Genomic DNA, 24,028 nt, shown 5'->3' with positions numbered 1-24,028 from the left:
TTCATTTTAATATTCTACACTACAATAAATTGTTTTAAATCTTACATAAGTCTTGCTTCATAGATATATGCAAAATTATTTCTCTCTGGGATAATTTTTTCCCCTGTATTTTAAAAATTCTAACCTGCAAAGAGGGTTTTACCAGTCAGCATTTCAGCAAAGATGCAGCCTGCAGCCCACATGTCAATCGCTTTCGTATAATTATTAGGAGAAAGTAAAAGACGTGGAGATCTGTACCATTTAGTAACCAATCCTTCAGAAAGATGACCCTGAAAAAGAAACAAAAATATACTTTTTACTTTAGCTGAATAACAGTACATAAAAAACATGATTCACTAAAGAATCCTTAATCTAAAAACAAACTGTAATTGTAAAATCCTAAAACAACATTGTTGATCTCTATGCCTATTTTCAAGTCTCTTGCACTTGTGAGCCTGAATGGAGGTTAAACTCTCCCTGTAATATACCATCTATAAAATTATGTTCACGTGAAGTCTGCTAACCAAAGTATACTATAAGAATTTAGTGTTAGGGCTTCCCTGGTGGCACAGTGGTTGAGAGTCCGCCTGTCGATGCAGGGGACGCAGGTTCGTGCCCCAGTCCGGGAAGATCCCACATGCCGCGGAGCGGCTGGGCCTGTGAGCCATGGCCGCAGAGCCTGCGCGTCCGGAGCCTGTGCTCCGCAACAGGAGAGGCCACAACAGTGAGAGGCCCGCGTACCGCAAAAAAAAAAAAAAGAATTTTAGTGTTAACTCTAGGCCACATATTCAAAACAGGTTTCAGAGGAGGAGATATTTTTCATTTCAAGTCTCAAGTTAATGAAGGAGCAGGTATGTTTAAATCAATGAAAGAAAGGCAGGAAAGAGCACCAGAGGTGCTATTTAAAAATGCATTGCTGGGGCTTCCCTGGTGGCGCAGTGGTTAAGAATCCTCCTGCCAATGCTGGGGACACAGGTTCAAGCCCTGGTCTGGGAAGATCCCACATGCTGCAGAGCAACTAAGCCCATGCACCACAACTACTGAGCCCTCGTGCCGCAACTACTGAAGCCTGCGCACCTAGAACTCACGCTCCGCAACAAAAGAAGCCACCACAATGAGAAGCCCACACACCACAACGAGTAGCTTCCGCTTGTTGCAACTAGAGGAAGCCTGTGCACAGCAACGAAGCCAAAAATAAATAAATTAATTTTAAAAATAAATAAAATAAAAATGCATTGCCAATCTCCTTACTGACAATCCAGCAGGCCTGGCTTTACTGCATACCCCATTCCTAATCAATTTTACTACTTTACATTTATGAATTGTTTGACAAAAACAGTTACACATATATTGCCTTATTTCATCTTCAAAACAACCCTGAGAAAATATGAAGGTAGATATTAACACAGATTAAAGAATCTGCTTAAGGTCATATAGCTTAGTTGGAGGTAGAAATTAACTCGATTTTAGATAGTGTAACTTCTAGTTCAGTGTTCCATCTACAATACTTTACTGTTATCCATACAGAGGATGTGGTCATCCATTTCATTTTGGTACTCAATTTCTATGTTAAAGTTTTTGTTTTTTTTTAATTAAGTTATACTCAGTGTGAGATGATACATGAAAATGAAAAGATTTGTCTGAAACATGTGCTATGGGAAGCCAAGGAAGCAGGCCTCCCAGGGATGCTTTATAACCAAAGCAGCTCCATTTTTACATTTTGAACATCAGGATCCCACATATGATTTCATTTGAAAACTAAAAGACCAGAGTTTGGCTCAGAAAATTAAAGCAAGCTTTTATTTAAGGCAAAGTTACTATGAATCCTTCTGGCTATTCTTATTGTCTACTTTATGCGAATTTAGATTTCAAACTAAACTAAGTTTACTAAACAAGGCAAAACAGAATAGTATACTCGAATGGACCAAAAAAAGGCATAAAAGTTGAAATAGCAACCCCTATTACCTTCAGATAGGACCACCTTCTGCCCTAAACACATAAGGATATATCCTACTTTTAAATAAGGGAGAATTTCAGTTATATAATAAATATAAATATATAAATCAATATAATAAATAACCATACACTTTTAAGAATTTGTATTTAATCAGGATTCTACTCCACCTTCATTTCAAACACGGGGAGACTGTGAATGGAAAAAAGGTACTATGTAAAGTTTAATACGATTAACTAAAATTTCTGCCACAATACACAAAGGAAACATAAGCACTTATATCTGATGGTGTGTATCAGTTTAAAGGTCTGTCTCAGCTGACTTTCCACATACCTTATGGGAATAATGAGGATCCATGATCCGTGCAAGACCAAAGTCGCCTATCTTCAGCACCAAGTCTTCAGTATTAATGAAAAGATTAGCTGGTTTGAGATCTCTGTGCAGTACGTTTGCTGAGTGAATATATTTGAGCCCACGTAGCAGCTGATACATGAAAAGCCTGGCATGCTCTTCCAGTAATGGGCCCTGCTCCAGGACATTAGCCAAGTCTGTCTCCATGTACTCCTGAACAATGTAAACACTGTTCAGTTCAGTAAGAGAGCCCACGTCATCTGTTAACTGGCTTCCACTAGGACCAAGAATTTCAAACACCTTCACAATGTTATCATGGTCAAGTCTTCTAATAATTTTGATTTCACGCAGAGCATGTTTAACACTCTGGGGATCAGTAAGGACAATTTTCTTGATGGCTACTCTTTTGTCACAGTCATTGTCTACAGCAGAAAAAACCAAGCCATTGCCTCCACAACCCAATGGTTTTAAGTCCATATACCTAGAGCCCAGATCAAAACCATGAATGTTCATGAGACTTTCAAATTTCTCTGCCATTCTGAAACCCTTACTATTGCCTTTTCCTTTCGTATTGTTGAACTTGTGTAAATAAGGAAGAAAGCTGGCATCAAAAGGAAAGATCTTTCAAAAAGGTAGAAAAAAAATAATTTTGCTTCCACAGCAAGATGGTTTCATTGCATATGCCAACCAGGCCCGTTGAGTTCCCCTTAGATTTAAAGCTCAAAAAGCTCTACTCATACTGAGAATTAAAAAGATTGCAGTACTCATAGTTCAAGAAAGGGGCAGCAACTCTGCAGACATTTAAAGAAAACACTCAAGAAACTCAAACGGAATGAAATGACATACTATGCACTCAGATTTACTGTGCTGAAGGATTTAACATTTAACAAAAATGTGAATAAATATGCACACAACAGGCTTCTATGAACATTCTCCTCACAGTGCAGATACATTCAGTGTTGGACTGGTCCTGAGCAGCATCATTCTAAGGTGCTGGTAAGCACTATTTCCGTTTTGCTTCTTTTCTTCCTTTGTTGCTGTATATTTCAACAGGAAGCCCTGGTGGCTGTTGGTTAACAGAAGATGTCTTTTGTTAGTGATCAGGTGGCTCCAGCTCACCACAATCACAATCAAAGCTACCGTCCATCTTACTCTGATACAACCTGGAGGATGAGAAAAAAGAAGGAAACGAGTCACCACTGTAGGAAATGCTTTTTTTTTTTTTTTTGGCTGCACCTTGTGACAGGTGGAACTTCCCCAACCAGGGATCAAACCCATACCCTCTGCAGTGTAAGCGAGGAGTCTTAACCACTGGACCACCATGGAAGCCCAGGAAATGCTCTTTTATTCAACTCTATAAAATGACACAATTGGGCATTTAGCTATAGGCTACTACTGATACATTAAACATACGTATTTATAGTCACTAAATGGAAAGATGACCCTCAATCAAAAACAGCTATCCATGTTGTAAGCAATTCACATGTGTTGGCTCAGACTCCAGATCCCACCATACTAGATTCTTTATATTATTTAGGTCATTAGCTTGTATAATTTCTTAAATGTCAATGAGCAAAGGAAGGTTCAGAATATTTTTAAAGAATTCTCTAGAATTTTTGAGGGGTAAAGCATTAGTAACATTTTTCTAAAAACATATATATAATAGCCTGCAATGTGTTAGTTCGTTAAAGAACATGTTTACTGGGCTTCCCTGGTGGTGCAGTGGTTGAGAGTCCGCCTGCCGATGCAGGGGACACGGGTTCGTGCCACGGTCCGGGAAGATCCCACATGCCGCGGAGCAGCTGGGCCCGTGAGCCAAGGCCGCTGAGCCTGCACGTCCAGAGCCTGTGCTCCGCAACGGAAGAGGCCACAGCAGTGAGAGGCCCACACACCGCAAAAAAAAAAAAAAAGAACATGTTTACTTATTTACTCTGCCTAACATATCTAATGAACAAAAGTGTAGCAGTACAAATAAGAAATTTGCCGAGCATGTTCTTAAATTTACATAGGAGTGAACTTAAACAGTGAATAAACCTATGAATAAAACCCATGAAATGATGTTTAACTTCACTGGTAATCAGAAAAATTACTTCATGAAGATAACATTTCAGATTGAAAAACATTTTTAAGAGTCAGCTGTTAATATCAAGTCTGGAGAGCAATGTGGAAAAACAGGAACTTTCATACAATATTGGTGAGAGTTTAAATCAGTAAGACCATCAAACAGCAATCTGGCATAAGCAAATAAATAAGGATCATACCTATGACTTGGCAATTTTTCTTCATGGACAGGTCCCTAGAGAAATGCTTGCAAATGAACATGCAAATGTTCATTTTCTTTGTAAGGGCAAAATATCAAAAAAAAGCCTAAACTTTCAACAATAAGAGAATAAATGAGTTATACTCATATAGTGAACTACTATATAATAGGAAAAAATGAATAGAGATGGTTGAAATCATCAAATACACACCAAATTTAAAAAGCAAATGCAGAGAGAAATGTGCATGCTGAAACCAGTTATATCAAGTACAAAATGATGCTTTTAGGGTGCATACAGATGTAGCAAAAGTATAAAAAACATAAGATTGATAAATAACAAATTCATCATAATGATTACCCTGAGGAATGAAGGAAGGGATAAGAATCGGTAGGATTACACAGCACTCTTCAACTGTATCTTTAATGTGTTAGTTCTTAAAAAAAAACTGAAGTGTGACAAATTATTAGAATGTTACAGTTAGGTGGTATGTAAATGAAGAGCTCACATTATAGTGGGGGAATACAGGCAGACAAAAATGTAAAACACAGATATTAGATGGCAATAAGTTGTGGAAAAATAAAACAGAAAGAGGACAGGGAGGGTAGTTAGGAAATGCCTCTCTGATAAAGTGTTATTGGAGCAAAGCTCTAAAGGAGGAAGTAAGGAAGTGGGTATGCCTTAGGGATGCTATGTGGGAGAAACTGTTGTAGACAGAGGGACTAGGACTGGAAAGCCACTAAGGTGAGTGTCTCATGTCCCAGAAGCAACTAGGAGGCCAATGTCGTAGCTCATTTACATGTACATGCCTATGAGCATGTAATACAGCCTAACTGACCCTTAAATGGAAAGGCTTCCTGTTGCTTTAAAAAAAATTTTTTTTTTTTTAATTTTTAGCTGTGTTGGGTCTTCGTTGCCGCGTGCGGGCTTTCTCTAGGTGTGGCGGTGCACGGGCTTCTCATTGTGGTGGCTTCTCTTGTTGTGGAGCACGGGCTCTAGGTGCACGGGCTCAGTAGTTGTGGCTCGCGGGCTCTAGAGAGCAGGCTCAGGAGTTGTGGCACACTGGCTTAGGTGCTCCACGGCATGTGGGATCTTCCCAGACCAGGGCTCGAACCCGTGTCCCCTGCATTGGCAGGTGGATTCTTAACCACTGTGCCACCAGGGAAGCCCTGGCTTCCTGTTGCTGACTTTTGATCTTAAAGCTGGTATAGGGGCATATACAGTGCTATTTTCTGAATGGGTCTGAAGAGATTGGAAATAGGACAGCTGTAATAGTCCTTTGTTCAAAGAGCTAATCGTTTAAAGGCCAGGAGAAAATTTATCATTGTATGAAATAAAGCAGTCCATTCCGAACCTGAACATGTAACAACTTACAGTCACCTTCAGGTGTGGCCTAAGAACTGCTAGGACCCAAACACATCAGCTATTTCACAGTGGTGAAGCTTTCGTACAACAGAGGAATCTGCCTTTATTTTCTGCCTGCTTCATTCACATTCCTATATACTTCACATGTGGAAACACAAGATTCTGAAAAATAAAATAAGGTAACAGCATTTGCCTCAATCTGAGCAAATGCTTCAATTCTGAGAAATCCACAAACATTAAAAATAATGTGTGAAAGAGAAACTGATGATACTAATAACTCAGAGACTAAGTAGATAAATGATCCTAATGGCAAAAGCTTATTTAATAAAAACTGATTATTTACTATCCCTGACTTATTTTAATAAATATGAGTGTTTCTTACATCTACTTAATATTATGAAAGACGTTAATGGCATAATAGCTTTCTTTGTTTCACTATGACAGAGACGGTTTCTTCTGTATGCAAGTATTTTGTCTGCTTCTCAGAAATAAAAAAATAAATAAACACGGACTCCGCAGACTCCTAAAAATTCTGTAGCTTATCAGTCTATTTGTAGTAAAACATTTAAAAGTTAAATTAAGGTTTACAAATAAACTTTTAAATAAAAAAATAATTCAGATTTTTAAAGGGCTTTAATTAATATTGTGTGCCTCCCCCCACTCCAATTTTTTCTATTTGTATACATCTTGATTCTTCCTGTTCCCTACCAAATATCTTAGAAAAAAATCAGTATTTGTCAGGACTTCCCCAGTGGTCCAGTGGGTAAGACTCCATGATCCCAATGAAGGGGGCCGGGATTCAATCCCTGGTCGGGGAACCATATCCTGCATGCATGCCGCTACTATGAATCTGCATGTGGCAACTAAAAGATCCTGCGTGCCACAACTAAGACCCAGTGCAGCCTAAATAAATAAATAAATAAATAAATAAACTAACAATGATTCTTAAAAAAAAATAAAAGAAATAATTGTTCATTAAAAAAAGTATTTTTCAAAGGCTGTCCACTGTTTCTGAAATTTACATTTCTAGTCTCCATGTGAAATAGAATGTTTGTTCACACCTACCTTCTTGCCCAACGTAGACAATTCCTTAAAGCTCAGTCAAGTTTTAAGTTTTTGATAAATGTACATTTTTGTGTCAGTTTAACAGACTTGACATAAGAACAGTAAAACCTCTAGGTACTCTCTTAAGCTTCTAGTTTACTAATATAGCAATCATGGGCAAGCAGAAATAAGGCTTTGCTAAAAACAACACCACTGGGACTTCCCTGGTAGTCCTATGGTAAAGAATCCACCTTCCAATGCAGGAGGCGCGGGTTCGATCCCTGGTTGGGGAACTAAGATCCTGCGTGCCCTGGGACAACTAAGCCCGCGAGCCTCAACAAGAGAGCCCACGCGCTGCAACCTACAGAGCCCCTGCCCTCTGGAGCCCGTGTACCACAACTAGAGAGAGAAAACCCGCACACCACAACTAGAGAGAGAAAACCCAAGTGCCACTAGAGAGAGAAAACCCGCACACCACAACTAGAGAGAACCCAAGCGCCGGAACGAAGAGATCCCGCATGCCTCAACAAAGATCTCATGTTCCTCAACGAAGACCCGACGTGCCCCCGCCACCACGAAAAGAAAACACCACTATCATCCAAGAGCACGACAGTAGGAATTGCAGCCAGATTATGAGAGAGACATCTTTACTCAGATTATGAGAGATCTCTGCTCAAGACCTCCAACCACAACTGCCCCCTTTCAATTTCAGTGAGACCGAGAAGCACTACAGAGCAGAAACAAGCAGAAGGATGAGAATGCCTCTTCAGAAATCTCAATGACTGGTCAGCATTTACAGGGGTAAAGAGTGGGTAAAAATTCATCTTGGGGAAGGTAGGGGTTTTACCTACGCTGAGAACTGCAGAGTTCTCATTATAGATTCAGATGATGACAATATTGAAAGCCTTAAGCAGACTTTACAGAAATGAGACCAATCTAAAGAAACAAGGTAATATTTATCAACAAAACTGTAATTCCACTAGACAGTGAGGACTGTACCAATAAAAAATTGGGGGGGGGGGTAAAGGAGAATATCCCATTATTTACAACAGTGCTTGCCCAGTGAGTTGCCTCACTGTTTGTGAGTAGTACTCTTTGAAGTCCTTCAGTATCTATTAGACCAAAAGCTATTTATTTAGCACCTTTTCATCCAGGAGCTTGAAGAATAAGCTCACCTTAAACAGTAAGTTGGAGGTAATGTTATACCTCTGCATGATAAAATAGATCCAGTAAATGTTTCCAATTCAGTCCCACTCCATTCAGCAAGTATTTGCTAACTATGTTATGTACTTGTCAATATACTAAGCACTGGGGATAAAATGGTAAGTAAAAATAGGCTTGGGCCCTGCCCTCATGGAGTTTATGGTATGGTTGGAGACAAACAATAAACTAACAATATGAAAAAGGAGAATGCAGAAGGGAAAAATGGTACCAGATGGTACAGGATGGTATGAGAGCCTAGACACTGGGAGATGTGACCTAATTAGAGGTCAGGATTTATGCCTCTGGAAGCCCTAAAAAGCCAGAGGTCTCCCATGCTCCTCCTTAGTGACCATGAAAACAGCTTCTTCCTTATCACCTTGACCCTCATGGCAGTTATATTCCAAATCCTGATCTCTCCAATCACCTCCATCTTTCATATCCATCAGGGAGTTCCATGGGCATGCACATGCAACTCAACTGGATCAGCAGATTACTCATCAGAGCATTCTCCATCCACATCACCAACCTCTAGAAATGTCTCATTTATACCATTTTCTCCACCATCTTTCACGTTTAACCCCATAAAAGCAACGTTCAAGGCTTAGACTCTGGAAGGATCTGTGATTCTATATTCCTTTTGCACTTTCCACACACTTCAAGGGAGGAAAGGGAAAACTATGACAGGACAGTAACTTAAAAATGACCCTTCCCACCACCTTTGCAATTTCTGCCTCCAAATATTACCTGTTCCTACCAACATCAGGGCTGACACTGTGTTTATTGCTTGGAGAGAGATCACTGGTTAAGTTTTAATTAGCTGAATCAATGTTGTTTTGTTTTTAACAATTTGCTAAATAAAATGGAAGTACAAAGAATGATTTATAAGGATGTAACTGGCTCTTTGGTTTTCTTTCAGTGATTCACCATAACATGGAAGTAAAAGCTCTCTATGTAGCCCAGGCTGGGTACCAGTTTCCAACATTTACATGCAGTTTCCTGAAGCTGCATTAGCCACAACTGTTGCCTGAAGCTCTCCTTTCTTCCTGAAATTGTCTCCTGCTTTCGGTCAGTTAGCCTACCCCTACACCAAGAGTAATGCATGTACTCTGAGTCAAGCCTAAGTGTATGAAGTAAAGTTATAAAATGCAAAAGAAAGAAAAGACAGTAGAATAACTTCACTCTGCCCCATCTCCACATTCTACAGAAATTGGATTTTCTTTCCTTTCTTATCCAGGAACAACTTGGTCAGTGTCACAAAGTACAAAGTTTGAGGTGAGAGCCTTAAACATAAAGGTTATTTGTCTGGTTTTCTCTTCCATCTTCTATTCTGCTGCTTCTGAGGTTAAATGCTGACTTGGGTCATCTGGCCTGATCATACGCACTCAAATACCCCACCCCACCCCCCGAGCTCTTGCCTATTTAGCTCTTTTCCAGGGTGAAGTGAGTAATTTGAGTTAACTGGCATTCAGCCAGCCTCACATCTCCTCAGCCAAAACCCAGCTGCTTTTGGAGAGAAGGGAAAGGTTGAGTTCTACTTACATTCACCTAGGACTGTCTCCTAACCCTGGCACAGAGAGGTGTTGTTATAGCAAATTCACCCTTCCCTAAGATCATGTTCTCAAGCTCTCATCGAAGATACTAAGTTTCTAGGGCAGAGAAGGCCAAAGGGTACAGCTTAACTGCTTGCTTATATACATTCTTGACAAAGCCCTCACTCTTAATGTAGGATAGCTCTCAGAGTTACCAGGGATCCCTCTCAGGATTTAGACCTAGAGGAGGTCCAAAGTGCAAACCAGTGTCAGTGAATCATCTTAGGAACCTGGCTGGTGTGGGAAGGAGGGCCTTAACACTTGAGCCCTGAAGACTAACAGGCTTTGCCTGCTATCAGTAACTACTGTAAGCTACACAGAAGAACTCTCAAAGATGGATGATTACATAGCTTCTAATAAAATATCCAGTTTTTTAAAAACTCCTCTTCTACTCCTAACTTCTGTTCTTAAATTGTCTGAAACTTTGCCTAAATAACACTAACATTAGGGACACTTAAGCCATTTAAAAGGCCATTATAAAATAAATGTCATTGTTTACTTTGATGTTCATTTCTAGTTGCTATTTAATTTACTCTAAGTACCTATATTGGAATATTTGAACTTCACAGACAAGATAAACAAGTCAAAGAATCTCTCTAAAAACCCTTCCAATTCTAAAAGTCTATGATTTATGAAAGCACCACATAAGTCTTTTACTTCACTAGTTTTTGCTCCCACTTATTATGGTGGGATGCCCAGAATGGTGGAAATGTGATTGAAATTACTATAAACCTAACATTAAACAAACATGATCCCTTCTAGAAATTTATGGCTGGAAAATTTTAAATTACTGTAATAACCCTTCATCCCTCTCCTATCCTCTTCCTGCCTAAGCCCTCATTTCTAAGACTCCTCTCCTAACTAATAGTAAGGAAACACTTGAGGCAAATATATAGGTAGGAGACAAGTAGGCAACCTCCTTCTTCAAGTACCTTTGGAAATCTGAGGACTCCAACCAAACAAAAATGAATATAAATTTCTGTAGTAGTAGTCAAGATAGGCTATGCAGTGTTACACTAACCAATAACCCTAAAATCTCAGTGACTTAAACTTTTAAGTCCAGCTCATGCAACAAGACCAACATAGCTGTTATCTAAACTCTTGAAGTAGCTACCATCTCTGTCATTGCCACTCAATGTGCCAGAGGGAAAGAAGAAGGAATATCTCACTGGTGCCTAAACCTTCGTCTAAAAATGATACACTTCACTTCTACTCACATTTTATTGACCAAAGCAGGTCACACTGTCCCACCTACTTCAAGGCAGTAGGGAAATGCAATCCCAACATGGAACAGAGAGAACCTAGATTGTTTTGAACAGCTTTCACTAAAACAGCTTCAATTCTTCCATCCATCCACTACATTTTTTTTTTTTTTTTTTTTTTTGCGGTACGCGGGCCTCTCACTGTTGTGGCCTCTCCCGTTGCGGAGCACAGGCTCCAGCCGCGCAGGCCCGGCGGCCATGGCTCACGGGCCCAGCCGCTCCACGGCGGCATGTGGGATCTTCCCGGACCGGGGCATGAACCCGTGTCCCCTGCATAGGCAGGCGGACTCTCAACCACTGCGCCACCAGGGAAGCCCCATCCACTACATTTTTATTCAACAAAACCTTTAGTGCTTACCAAATGCCAGGCATTCTTTTAGGCATTAAGGTACAGAAGGGGTCAAAAAACAAAACAAAACAAAAAAACCTCATGGAGCACATATTCACTCCTAGAGCATCACAGTAACAACAGACTCCATTGTAGTACATTCCTCCCTGTCCCATTAGGCCTTCTTGCTCTCTTCTCTTTTCTGATAGCATTTTCCTTCCTTTGTCTTTGGCCATCCACCCCCAATCTCATCTAATCTCTAATCTTCAAATCCTATAATCTTCATTTTCTACGGCACCACTCCCTTCCCCTTTGTTGTAGCTGTATTTTAAAATAAAAGGTTTGGGGCTTCCCTGGTGGCGCAGTGGCTGAGAGTCGCCTGCCGATGCAGGGGACACGGGTTTGTGCCCTGGTCCAGGAAGATCCCACATGCCACGGAGCAGCTGGGCCCGTGAGCCATGGCCGCTGAGCCTGCACGTCCGGAGCCTGTGCTCCACAACGGGAGAGGCCACAGCAGTGAGAGGCCCGAGTACCAATAAATAAAATAATAATAAAATAAAATAAAATAAAATAAAAGGTTTGGAACTAAGTAGCTTTACTGACATTTTCTGATCATAGCTCCTGGTACTTAGTAAGCACCTTAAAAACTACTGAATGAATTAATGTAAATAACATATTCTACTTGATAGTAGAAAGTTTTGGACAAGCTCTACCCTCAATTTTTCAAAATCTGATCACATTCTGATCTACCAAGTGGGAACATCAGTGATGACTCCTAAATATGGTACTTTCCTTTCCATGCATTCCCCCAAGAGCCTCACCCTATGGTGAACACATAGGTCTGCCAACATCTGAAGAAAGCAACTGATTTCAACCCACTCAGACTGAAGAAACAAAAACACTTCAGCTTTGTTATAGCTCCTGGTTTGTTTTGCTGAGGTAGTGGAGAGGGACTGCGCCACTGAAATAGCATCCTATATAACCAGATGAGTAGGATTCTATAAAAAGTCCTACTAGCCTATATGATAGCCAAGTAGGTATCATGAAGATATGCAAGACCCTGACATTACTCTGATTTTACTGTTCTTTACTCCATCCTAGTAGGGTCTATGGCATCTAGCACCACAGCTTTCCAGACTATACATCAAATATAACAGCTGTCACTTTTGAGCTAACCCTGGTGAGGGTCTGAAGAAGGCCACATTGTGCAAGACCACACAAAACATTTCTGGACCCTCATCAAATGGAGACAACCACATGCTTGGTTAGAGAGTCCCCAACATTTTTTTTTTAAGAGATATCCTTTTTTTAATTTTTAATTTTATTTATTTATTTTTGGCTGTGTTGGGTCTTTGTTGCTGCGCGTGGACTTTCTCTAGTTGTGGCAAGCGGGGGCTACTCTTGGTTGTGGTCCGCGGGCTTATTGCGGTGGCTTCTCTTGTTGCAGAGCATGGGCTCTAGGCACGCGGGCTTCAGTAGTTATAGCACGTGGGTTCAGTAGTTGTGGCACACAGGCTTAGTTCCCCGCGTCATGGGGGATCTTTCCGGACCAGGGCTCGAACCCGTGTCCCCTGCATTGGCAGGTGGATTCTTAACCACTGTGCCACCAGGGAAGCCCCCCCAAATTTTAAAAAAATGATTCAGAATGGCATATAACTTTTCTGGAATATCTTTCCTCCTTTGTTTCTCATTTTCTCCGGACCTGAACAAAGCTTGCAAAATAAAAAATCATGTAAGTTTCCTTTCAGATTCACACTATGGTTTGGCACTGCTGAAAAATTCCTGTCTGATTTCACTAACCCCATACTAAAAACAAAAACAAAGAAACATGAAGAGATCTGAAGTCTAGTCCAGGATCTGTGGCTAAATTAGCTTAGTCAAAGCATCTCAGATTTCTACATCTTAGTTCCTCATCAGGAAAATGATGGAGCTAAACTACGTGATTTTTATGGTCTCTTCCAGCTCCAAAATGTTTTAAGTTTAGTGAAAGGCTCAGGATTTCCACTCCTGATTAGAATGCAGAAAGTTGCAAGACACCATCACTCTTATCCTATAAACCTTGATAAGCTGAATAAGCTACAAAATTGTAGTTTTTTTGTTTTGTTTTGTTTTTAAACATCAGGGGACTTCCCTGGTGGCACAGTGGTTAAGAATCCACCTGCCAATGCAGGGGACACAAGTTCGAGCCCTGGTCCGGAAAAATCCCCCATGACGCGGGGAACTAAGCCTGTGTGCCAAACTACTAAGCCTGCACTCTCGAGTCCTTGAGCCACAACTAGTGAGCCCGTGAGCCACAATTACTGGAGCCCGTGCACCTAGAGCCCATGCTCCGCAACAAGAGGAGCCACCACAATGACAAGCCCCCGCTCACCGCAATTAGAGAAAGTCCGTGCACAGCAACAAAGGCCCAATGCAGCCAAAAATAAACAAATAAATTTTTAAAAAACACCAGAAAGGATGCAAAGAACTCTAAATAAATTAAGTTCCAGAAACTGTCGAGCTCTTCATAAGACAAGAGACCATGGCTATTCTCATTCCTAGCAAAGTGGCAAGAAAACAAGAAATTTTCCACTAACAGGACTAAGAAGAAACCAGCCAAATTTATAAACAAATTTTACTAGCTGAATGTGGATTCAGGTAACAGATTAGAATTCAGAGGAACCAGTTACAAGCCCCACCTGCCAATTCTTCCCCATGGGTCCTCACTAAGGGCACAAGTCTGAAGTCAAGGCCGGAAAGCTGAGAGAAAATCTCATGAAGCATATAGGTCTCCACTGTGTACAAGACATATGCCCTCTTTTTTTTTTTTTTTTTTTGCGGTACGCGGGCCTCTCACTGTTGTGGCCTCTCCCGTTGCAGAGCACAGGCTCCAGACGCACAGGCTCAGCAGCCATGGCTCACGGGCCCAGCCGCTCCGCAGCATGTGGGATCTTCCCGGATCGGGGCACGAACCCGTGTCCCCTGCATCAGCAGGCGGACTCTCAACCACTGCGCCACCAGGGAAGCCCCAGATGCCCTCTTAAGGTGGAGGCCAAGACAGGAATATGAGATAAACCCCTCCAAGTCACTCTGAATGTAAGGCAGATATTCTTCATTAGAAAATGGGCAAAAACATGAGTTAAATAACGAAAACCTGAGGTGGTACTGAAAAGCAAAGAAAATGTCCAAGCAATCCAAAGAGCTGGCAGCTAGGCTGAAAAGTAGAGAGCCCCAAGGTTCAGAAAGCTGACAGGGCAGAAGTATGTGATGAGAAAATGGACAAAAACTTTCCAAAACTGATAAAAGGCATCAACTCACAAAGCTGGAAGCTCAATGAACAGCAAGCAGGATAAATACAAAGAAACCCATACTTAGGCACATCATAAACTGTTGAAAACTGGGGGGTGGGAAGGGTGGAAGAGCAACTCTTAAAAGCAACTATGGAAAAGAGAAAAAGTATATACTAGGGAAAAACAATAGAAACAATGGCTGATTTATCATTAGAAACAATGAAAGCCAGAAGACAACAGAACACCACCTTTCAAGTTCCAAAAGAAACTATCAACCCAGAATTCTACATCTAGGAAAACATACTTCAAAAATGATGAAATAAAAACATTTCAAAGACACAAAAGGGAAAAGAACTTGTCTCCAACAGACTTTCACTACAAGAAATGCTAAAAGAAGTTGGTTACAGTGAAGGAAAATGACACCAATGGAACCCCAGATCTGCAGAAAGGAACAAAATCCCCAGAAAGGGTAAATAATTGGAAAATACAAAAAGCCTTTAAAACAAAACAAAACACATGTTTAAATGTCTTTAAGAGACTATTGATTGTTTAGAGCAAAAATAATAATGTACTGTAGCGGTTATAGCACATGTAGAAGTAAAACATAAGAGCACAATGTGCTAGAAGGGGGTAAACTGAATCATGCAATCGTAAGGTTTGCAGCGTCAGTGAAGTAGTTTATATTATTCAAAACAGACTGCGATAAATAATGAAAGGCTCATGGGTCATCTTTAAACACCTTGTCCCTTTTTGGCCATTATGTATACTTACTAACATGCCCATCAATGGGGAGTAAAGGGAAGGAAAAAGAAAACTAAGTAAATCAACAATTATCAGTAATGATTTATTTTGCCAAGCAGTTGTGTACTTTTACATCAATAATAATACAAACTAATACATTAACATTTAAATACCACAGATTCGGGACTTTCCTGGCAGTTAGGCAGGGGGCATGGGTTCAATCCCTGGCCTGGGAACTAAGATCCCACGTGCCACACGCATGGCCATAAATACATACACACATACGTACATACATACATACCACAGATTCACTGACACTTCCAAAGAAGATAGAAACTAACCATGTTACTCAAGATAAATACACATTTTATTATTTTTTCCCAAATATTTTAATTGAAATAATTTTGAGGGGCTCTACTTTCTACTTTAAAAGTATATAGTTTTTAAGAATTTAAGGACTTCCCTGGCAGTCCAGTGGTTAAGACTCTGCGCTCCCAACGCAGGGGGAACCGGTTCGATCCCTGATCTGGGACTAATATTCCGCATGCCATGTGGTGCGGCCAAAAATTAAAAAAAAAAAAAGAATTAAAAAAACTACATTATGGGGCTTCCCTGGTGGCATAGTGGTTGAGAGTCCGCCTGCCGATGCAGGGGACACAGGTTCGTGCCCCGGTCCAGGAAGATCCCACATGCCACGGAGCGGCTGGGCCCGTGAGCCATGGCTGCTGAGCCTGCGCATCCGGAGCCTGTGCTCCGCAACGGGAGAGGCCACAACAGTGAGAGGCCCGCGTACCGCAAAAACAAAATAAATAAAAAAATATAAAAAAGTAAAAAACTACATTATGGAGTACAGCTCCAAAGTTCTAAGTTGACGATATAAATAACATTATCTGGTACATATTTATCCTACATTATCAGCTTTTATAAAAGCAATTAATGAAAAAATTTGTATTATAAAGGAAGTCACAGCACTGAACATGAGAACAGAATTTTAATAGTTGAATTTTAAAAGAACTGAATAAACAATAGCAAGCTTAAGAACATAGTATGTGTGAAGCATACTACTCTTACACTAAATCCTCCTAACAACACTGCAAAATGGGTCCTAAGATCTTTAGAGAATTTAAATAATGCATTAAAAATCACATATCAGTGAGAGCCAGAATTTGAACCTCAGGTTTCAAATCAAAGCCCATGACTGTCTCTCAAATAATAATGTAATTTACTGACAAGTACACTACATATTCCCCCCCAACCCTTTAATAGTACAGTATATTTCTTATAGACAAAACATTCTTCTGCATAACCAAAATATACTCATCAAAGTCAGGAAATTAACACTGGTATAGTACTACTATCTAGTACTCAGATCCCATTTAAGTTTTTACAATTGTACCAATAATGTAATTGAGAGCTAAATAAACCCAGTTCAGAATCACATGTTACAATGACTACAATGCAATCTTTAATGTACTTTTTCCCTTTAGAAGTTTAAGGGAGTCAAACAAACATTTTATATCGTGCACAAAAATTTACTGAGCACTTGGCATGTGTCAGGCACTGTTTCCTGGTACAGTGGCGAATAAGACAATTAAGGTTCTTCTGCTTCCAAAGACTTTACATTCTAATGAGGAAAGATTAACAAGTAAACATAACTTCAGATTTGGCCAAGTGCTATGACTGGGTGACTTGGAAATGGCCATCTAAGGAACTGAAGCCTGAATAGTAAGACACAACCAGTGTTGCTAAGAGATGGGAAAAGAGTGTTCCAAACAGAGGAAAAAGTAAATACAACCTAGAGCAGGACATAACTTGGTATTCTGGAGGAAAAGAAAAGATGCGACAGCGTCCTGAGCAAAGGGAGCAGGGACTGATGGCAAACACGTGAGGCAGGATTCTGAATTTTATAACTAAGAAAGCTACTGAAGGATTTTAAGCAGACAACTGGCATGGTTTCATCTCTTTTTTTTTTTTTTTTCCGGTACGCGGGCCTCTCACTGCTGTGGCCTCTCCCGTTGCAGAGCACAGGCTCCGGACGCGCAGGCTCAGTGGCCATGGCTCACGGGCCCAGCCGCTCCGCAGCATGTGGGATCTTCCCGGACCAGGGCACAAACCCATGTCCCTTGCATCGGCAGGCGGACTCTCAACCACTGAGCGACCAGGGAAGCCCTGTTTCATCTCCATTTTTAAAAGATGATTCTGGCTACCAGGAGGTTCGAATGCACTGAAGAAGATGGTCAAGTGAAAGCAGAGACCAGTTAAAAGCTATTTCAGTAGGCCACATGAGATGATGGCGACTGAGATTAGGCTGGTAGAAATGAAGATGTAAAACAGGAGAAATCAAAATCATATTTTGGAGACCAAGAAAACGTGATGATGGATTAGATATGGTGGATAAAGGGAAAAATAGGTTTTAAGGATAACTCCTAGGTGACAATTACTGAGATGGGGAAGACTTGGAGAACAATATGGGAGAAAGAGGTTTATTTTGGACATATTAAGTCTATTTAGGTGAGAAGTCTAAACCAGAAACAAACACTTGAGAATTATTCACATATAGATAGTATTTAAAAAACTAAATTGAATGAGACCTCCTATGGAAAGAATCAAGAGAAGGGGGGAAAAAAGTCCAGGACTAACCTCTGGGATATGCCAATACTTAGAGGTAGGAGAGGAGAGAGAAGCCTGTAAAAAAAAAAAAAGTATGACAAAGTGTGAGGTAGGAGGAATACAGGAATATGTCCCATAAACTAAGAGAAGCAGGCGAATAGGCAGAAAACTGTGGTCAATAATACTGAATGCTGCTGCAAGATCCTTTAGGATAGAACTGGTAAATGGATATCACTGGTAACCTTGACTAGAGTACTTTCAGTGGTGAGATGGTGATAGAAACCAGTCTGGAGTTGAAGAGCAAATGAAAGTGGAGAGAGCACACAAAGACAGTTCTTGAAAATCTGCTTGAAACAGGATCAGAGAAATGAAGCAGTAACTAGAGAAGAATGTGGAATCAGGAGAGGGTTTATAACAGATTTCTATTCTATATCTGCACTGTCCAATACAGAGTCAATAGCTACACATGGCTACCAAGCAACTGAAACATAGCTAGTATGACTGAGGAACTGAATTTTTTAAAATTAATTTTTGTTTAATTAGCCACATGTGGCTAGTGGCTATATTGGACAGCATAGCTCTAGAGCACATCTGTATACCAATAAAGATGGCCCAATAGAAAGGGCAAAATTCAAGATGCAGGCAAGAAATGAGTCCTTAAGAAGTCAAGAGAAGGAATCTAGAGCACAAGTGGAGGAATGTACAAGGGGTATAACAAGAATGAAGCAAGGCAGGAAGCCATGTAATCGGTGGGAACCAACAAGACTTAAAATCAGAATATCCCTTAAGTTTGGTTGGAATCTTAAACATAAGACTAAATACAGAAGGCAATAAAAAGCTAATCACAAGGGGAAGGGAAGGTAATTCAAATTTACTATCTATTAAGCGACAGGCACTTTCTAAAACCAACTACTTCTGTTACTCAGAACCAACACCTTGTAAGTCACATTTTACAAATATGAACACTTTTGCTCCGAGAGGTAAATCAAGTTCACTGAAATCACACATATAGTAAATATCAAGATCTGGACACAGGCCACTCTGACTTACTCTAGGGTTAGAATCTTACCACTGCATAAGGTGGGAGGTTAAGAACCACTCAATGTTTCTATGCCTGGAAATAACATAACAAATGGCAGATCAATCTGGCAGCTTATCAACAAGTGGAAAAAAGCCTGGAGGTACTAGGCCAGAGGCAAAACTGTCCCCTCAATGCTATCTGCAAGATAATTAAGGAATATTTACTCAGGTTATTTTTAATATTTTTAAATCCAAGTGAAAATATCTTTATTGAGACAAATGGGAAAATGCATATTCTTGCAACTTTGAGTGTCTACATTACTGAACACAGGAGTATCAATCAGATAATTGGCATTGTTTTATAATAACTACTAAAATAATATCTGGGCATATTAGAAAGGCAGGTAGTTAGAAACCTACCATCTCTCCAATTTGTAAATGAAGAGGGAAATTATTAAATTACGCCTAATCAGTTATTTTTTTTTTTAGGGGTGATAAAAATATTTTATATTTTAATGTTATATGAACTCTGAACTCGACACATTTGTCAAAACTTATCAAACTGTACATCTTAGGATCACACTCACCATGCCATAAATTCATACGCATCATAGCTTTAAAATAAATTGCATATTTTCATAAGTTATCAATTGCTTTTATAACGTGTCTATTTAATAAGTACCTAATACTTTTCTCAAGAATCAAGGAGAAAGATTAAATTTTTTTCCTTCAAAAAAATCTGTTAGAAGAAAATTATACGTTAAAAGCCTAATCAGTTATTAAATTACAGCTTAGACTATTTTAAATTTAGTGTGGGCAAAGATCATCTAAATCTGTGCTGTCCAATATGGTAGCCACTAACTTCATGCAGCTATTTAAGTATAAATTAATTAAAATTACATATAATTAAATATTCAGTTCCTCAGGTGCACTAGCCACCTGTCAAATGCTCAACAGTCACATGTGGCTAGTGGTTATCTCATTGGACAGCAGAGAATAAAACATTTCTATCATCACAGAAAGTTCTACTGGACAGTGATTAGATCCTCAATCTTCCTTTTGACTTTTTTTTCAGGAGGGCCAAAGGAAAGAGCAACTCAGAAGACCTGAGTTTTCCAAATCAGTCACTAACCAGCTGGGCAACTTATGTATGGTTACTTAGCAATGCTTCCAGAAATGAATGTGCATTTGAATCACCTGAGAATCTAGTTAAACTGCAGGTTCTAACACAGTAAGTCTTGAGATGGGGTCGAGATTCTGCACTTCCAACAAATTCCCAGGTGCTGCTAATACTGCTTGCCCAGAAATCACCCTGTGAGTAACAAGGTCTTAGATTTCTCTGGGCCTCAGTTTTTTTAGCTGTCAAATGATGTACCTGGGGGAAGATAATACCCATGACCCCTCCATAAAAACTAACATTTTATAGTTTTATGGTTGTATAGAATTAAATGCACACAGATTTCTCATACTCTTGAAGAGGCAGTCTCTTCCCTGAAGTAAATGCTAGGATTCTAACAAATAATTTTTGTGATACCATTTTTCCCCATTAAAAAAATATCAAATTTAAATGAATATCAATGGGAAAATGCGATTTGCTACAGACAATCAGTCTCGGTACTACTTTTCAGAAATGGATTTAAAAGGCTGACATGTATATAAGACAAACCTTTCTAAATGCATCACCTCCACATGACAAGCAACTCCCAGGAAAAAAAAGTAACTACAATTACATTATTGTTTTTATGAAGTCTCAGTCAGGGCTCTGAGCAATAAAACCGACCAAAATCCCCATACCCCTAGGAGGCAGTGGAGTAATGTAACAGCCCGCAAAACAGGCTGAAGGAGCTGACAGGGGGAAGCCAACAATGCCAGAAAGAATTTACTTTTGAGGCATCTTCTATTTTAACACGGGCCCTAGAGTAGGCAATGCAAACAAGGAACTGGATAGCAGTGGTGAGGCTCATAGTTTCATAAGGCAATACCTCATAGAAAGGAGATAGGCTAACACACCCAGTTTGTTTATAAATTCTGAATGAAGCATGACAGGTAATTACCTATATTCTCAAAACACACACACTGCAAATACATGTTCAACCTCTAAATGACAGGATGCTTTGAAAATCTATAATACTTTAAAATTTGTATTTTTAGATTTCCTTTAGTGGGAAATACAGTTTAAAGTTTGAATTAAATTTTACTAAAGCTCCCCTATATAAATCATACAACGTTCTTCCAAAATCTCTCCAAAGATCTGATTCTCATTAATACACTTTACTGCCCACAAACCCCTTCAAATAAATCACTGAGAAGATAAATCATATATACAAAGAAAAACTTGGGAGTGGGGAGTTTTTTCTCACTTTTAAAACAAACTGCTATCTCAATCTTCTTTTTTCCCTCAATGTTACTTTAAGCCAACCTGCTAAACAATGGCTTTCTACAATGGTCAAAATTATTTTATTACCAAATTTCAATGTAAGTCCTAAATTTGGAGCTGTACATTCAGCTTATCTTAGAAAAAGACTGATGAAAAAATAGTGCCTATAACAATACCTATTCTAAGTTGTCTTTATTAAAACAGCAAATTCAAGTGTATCAGGAGAAAGCACTAAATATAATTCCATCAGAGTGAAATGTTCATATTAAGAGCTTTATCTGATTAAACACTGCTGTGCTTTTACAACACTTATTTAAACTACAGTAATTTCTAGATATTATAAAGATAACTTTTACATTACCAATGAAAACAAAAGGTTAATTTCTATCCACACCATAAAAGTACTATCTGTCCTTTGTAAATAATCCATAAGAAATCTCTCTCAATAATAACCAAGGAACTGCTAGTATCAAATATTTAATTGCAGCAACTGACCAGCAATTAATTTTACCTTTCCTCTCAACAAATATTACAAAATTCCACCTGCAGGATAAATGATATCCTTTTAAAATGCAATTTAAGAAGCCATTACTTTTTTACAGAAACTGTGGCTCCTCTATGAGAGAGACAATTATAATGTGTACAAGAGCATTTTAGCCTATCATTTAAAAAAATACAGTGTGTAAAAAAAAAAGGCCACGTAGCAGTCCGTGGGCAGGATGAGTCATCACCCAACTCAAAACTTGCAGCACTTCTAAGCTTCCTCCTACCCGACCCCATCCCCTTCAGCAATGTACCCTGAGTCAGCAAACCTTCCTATTTTGTCAGTTATGAATTCTCACGATGCTTAAATGAACTTATGCAAAATGCTGCAACACTTTCAGTACTAACATTTGTCATTAGAACATGTGCTTTTTTCCTATTGCAAAATTAACTGATCTTCAATCTTCTCTGGATTCCTTCTTAATCACAGAAAGTAGCAAACACTTTTAATCCTCTTTTGCAAATAAATGAACTGCAAAATATGGTGATATATAATGGTTTTTCTAAATAATTCTCCATTTCCCAGAGTTTTTTCTGAACAGTAATACTTAGGTGATTAAAACGTATCCTGCTCAAATCTGGCATATTTCCTAGATGACTGCAATTACTGAATTTAGGACACCAATAAGCAATTTTACCAAGTTTCACAAGGCAATTCTTATTAAGTGATGTAACGCATATATGGAAAAGGACTCCACGCTCCTTGGCACATGTAAACATGTTTGAACAACGACCCGTTAAAGAAGTGTAAAGTCTCTGCCACCCAATTAGAAATTATATTTCAAACATAAATATCTGACACTGCTAAGAAGAAACTCTAGAGGCAGTTCCCTTTCAGGGCCCAGTCCTGTTTGGTCCCTTCATTCTTCTAGCTCAGACTACTCATTCTTCTAGTCAGACCATCTCAGTTTCCCAACGTTAGAGAGAATGTGTCCAATCAGAAGTTTAAATGACACGGCTAGGGCTTCCCTGGTGGCGCAGTGGTTGAGAGTCCGCCTGCCGATGCAGGGGACACGGGTTCGTGCCCCGGTCCGGGAAGATCCCACATACCGCGGAGCGGCTGGGCCCGTGAGCCATGGCCGCTGAGCCTGCGCCCCGCAACGGAAGAGGCCACAACAGTGAGAGGCCCGCGTACCGAAAAAGGAAAAAAAAAAAAAATGACACGGCTAGACAAATCAAACAATCAGAAAACTACTCTGAAGCTGTTTTCGCTCCATTTTGTCCCCTGTTAATTTGTTTCCCTTGACAAACCATCTTGTACCTGTAAAAAAGTTAACACTCAGACTGACTTTGGGGAGCATTTTTAGCATTGAAGGAAAGAACATGAATTTTGCTGCAAATGCTCTAGGCTTCTAATTCTACCTCACCAGTTTCCCTTTACTGGACCTTTTCCAATGAGCGAGCAAAGGAAAAAATAAAACAGGAAAGGAATCAAAAATATCCTGCTCCGGGGCGCTCCCACATAACACCTGAACCAGTCTTACTAAGCCAAGGAACAAAAGGCGGCCAAAACGCCCTTAGTTTTCAACGCACCTCACCAAGTCAGGGAAAAATGCACAGCGGAGCGAGGAGGCCCCTTTTCACTGAACTGACAAAACAAGTTTTCATTTGGGGACCTTCATGGACCACCACCGCTCCACGTCCCGAACGCAGCTCAGGCAAGGGTGTAGTAGAGTAGGAGGAAGTTAGGAATTCCGATTCAGACGACTTTTTCTGTACCTCCTTTACGGCCACACTCAACTCAGGCAGAGGACTTCAGGGCTCTGAGCCGAGCCGGGTGAGCGGCGCGCTACGCAATTTGCCTAGTACACTGGAGACTTTGCCCGGCCGGAGTCAGCTGAGGCCGAGTCACCCGAGTGGGATGGGGGAGGAGACGCGGGAGCATTTCGAAAGGCAGCGTGCCAGGAAGGCGAGACTCCGCGCCACCTCACGCTCCCGGGACGGGCCGCCCTTCCCGGCCGCCGCCCCGGGCCCGCCGGCGAGGCCGGGCCGGGCTTCGAACCCGCTGACCCGGGCGCGGGCGGCGGTGCGGTAGCCAGAAAGCGGGGCCCCGGGGCGGGCAGTCGCGGCCGGGCCCGGAACCGCGGCCGGCGAGGGGCGTGCCGGGTGGGAGGGGCGCGCCGGTCGCACTGCAG

General features: G+C 40.4%; 1 protein-coding gene across 3 annotated transcripts in view; it reads right to left on the bottom strand.

The window, feature by feature from the left end:
- MAPK6 (mitogen-activated protein kinase 6) overlaps window positions 1-24,028 on the bottom strand; it is a 36,204-nt gene that overhangs the window by 11,382 nt on the left and 794 nt on the right. Inside the window, exons 1-3 of one of the 3 annotated variants that reach the window (XM_029239136.1) lie at window positions 23,427-23,725; window positions 2,267-3,447; window positions 125-269 (exon numbers count right to left, since the gene is read on the bottom strand). In XM_029239136.1, coding sequence (XP_029094969.1) covers window positions 125-269; window positions 2,267-2,821 — 700 coding nt within the window. In that variant the 5' untranslated portion in view covers window positions 2,822-3,447; window positions 23,427-23,725. Of the gene's footprint in view, window positions 1-124; window positions 270-2,266; window positions 3,823-23,426; window positions 23,726-24,028 lie in introns of those variants that run through there. The other 2 variants (XM_029239135.1, XM_029239134.1) reach the window with 2 other exon arrangements.

This window comes from Monodon monoceros, unplaced genomic scaffold (genome assembly GCF_005190385.1).
Source record: "Monodon monoceros isolate NGI ecotype Baffin Bay Population unplaced genomic scaffold, NGI_Narwhal_1 Super_Scaffold_21, whole genome shotgun sequence".
Classification (NCBI taxonomy): Eukaryota; Metazoa; Chordata; class Mammalia; order Artiodactyla; family Monodontidae; genus Monodon; species Monodon monoceros.
Note: the sequence above shows the minus strand (reverse complement) of the source record. Positions and strands in the feature narration are given on the sequence as shown.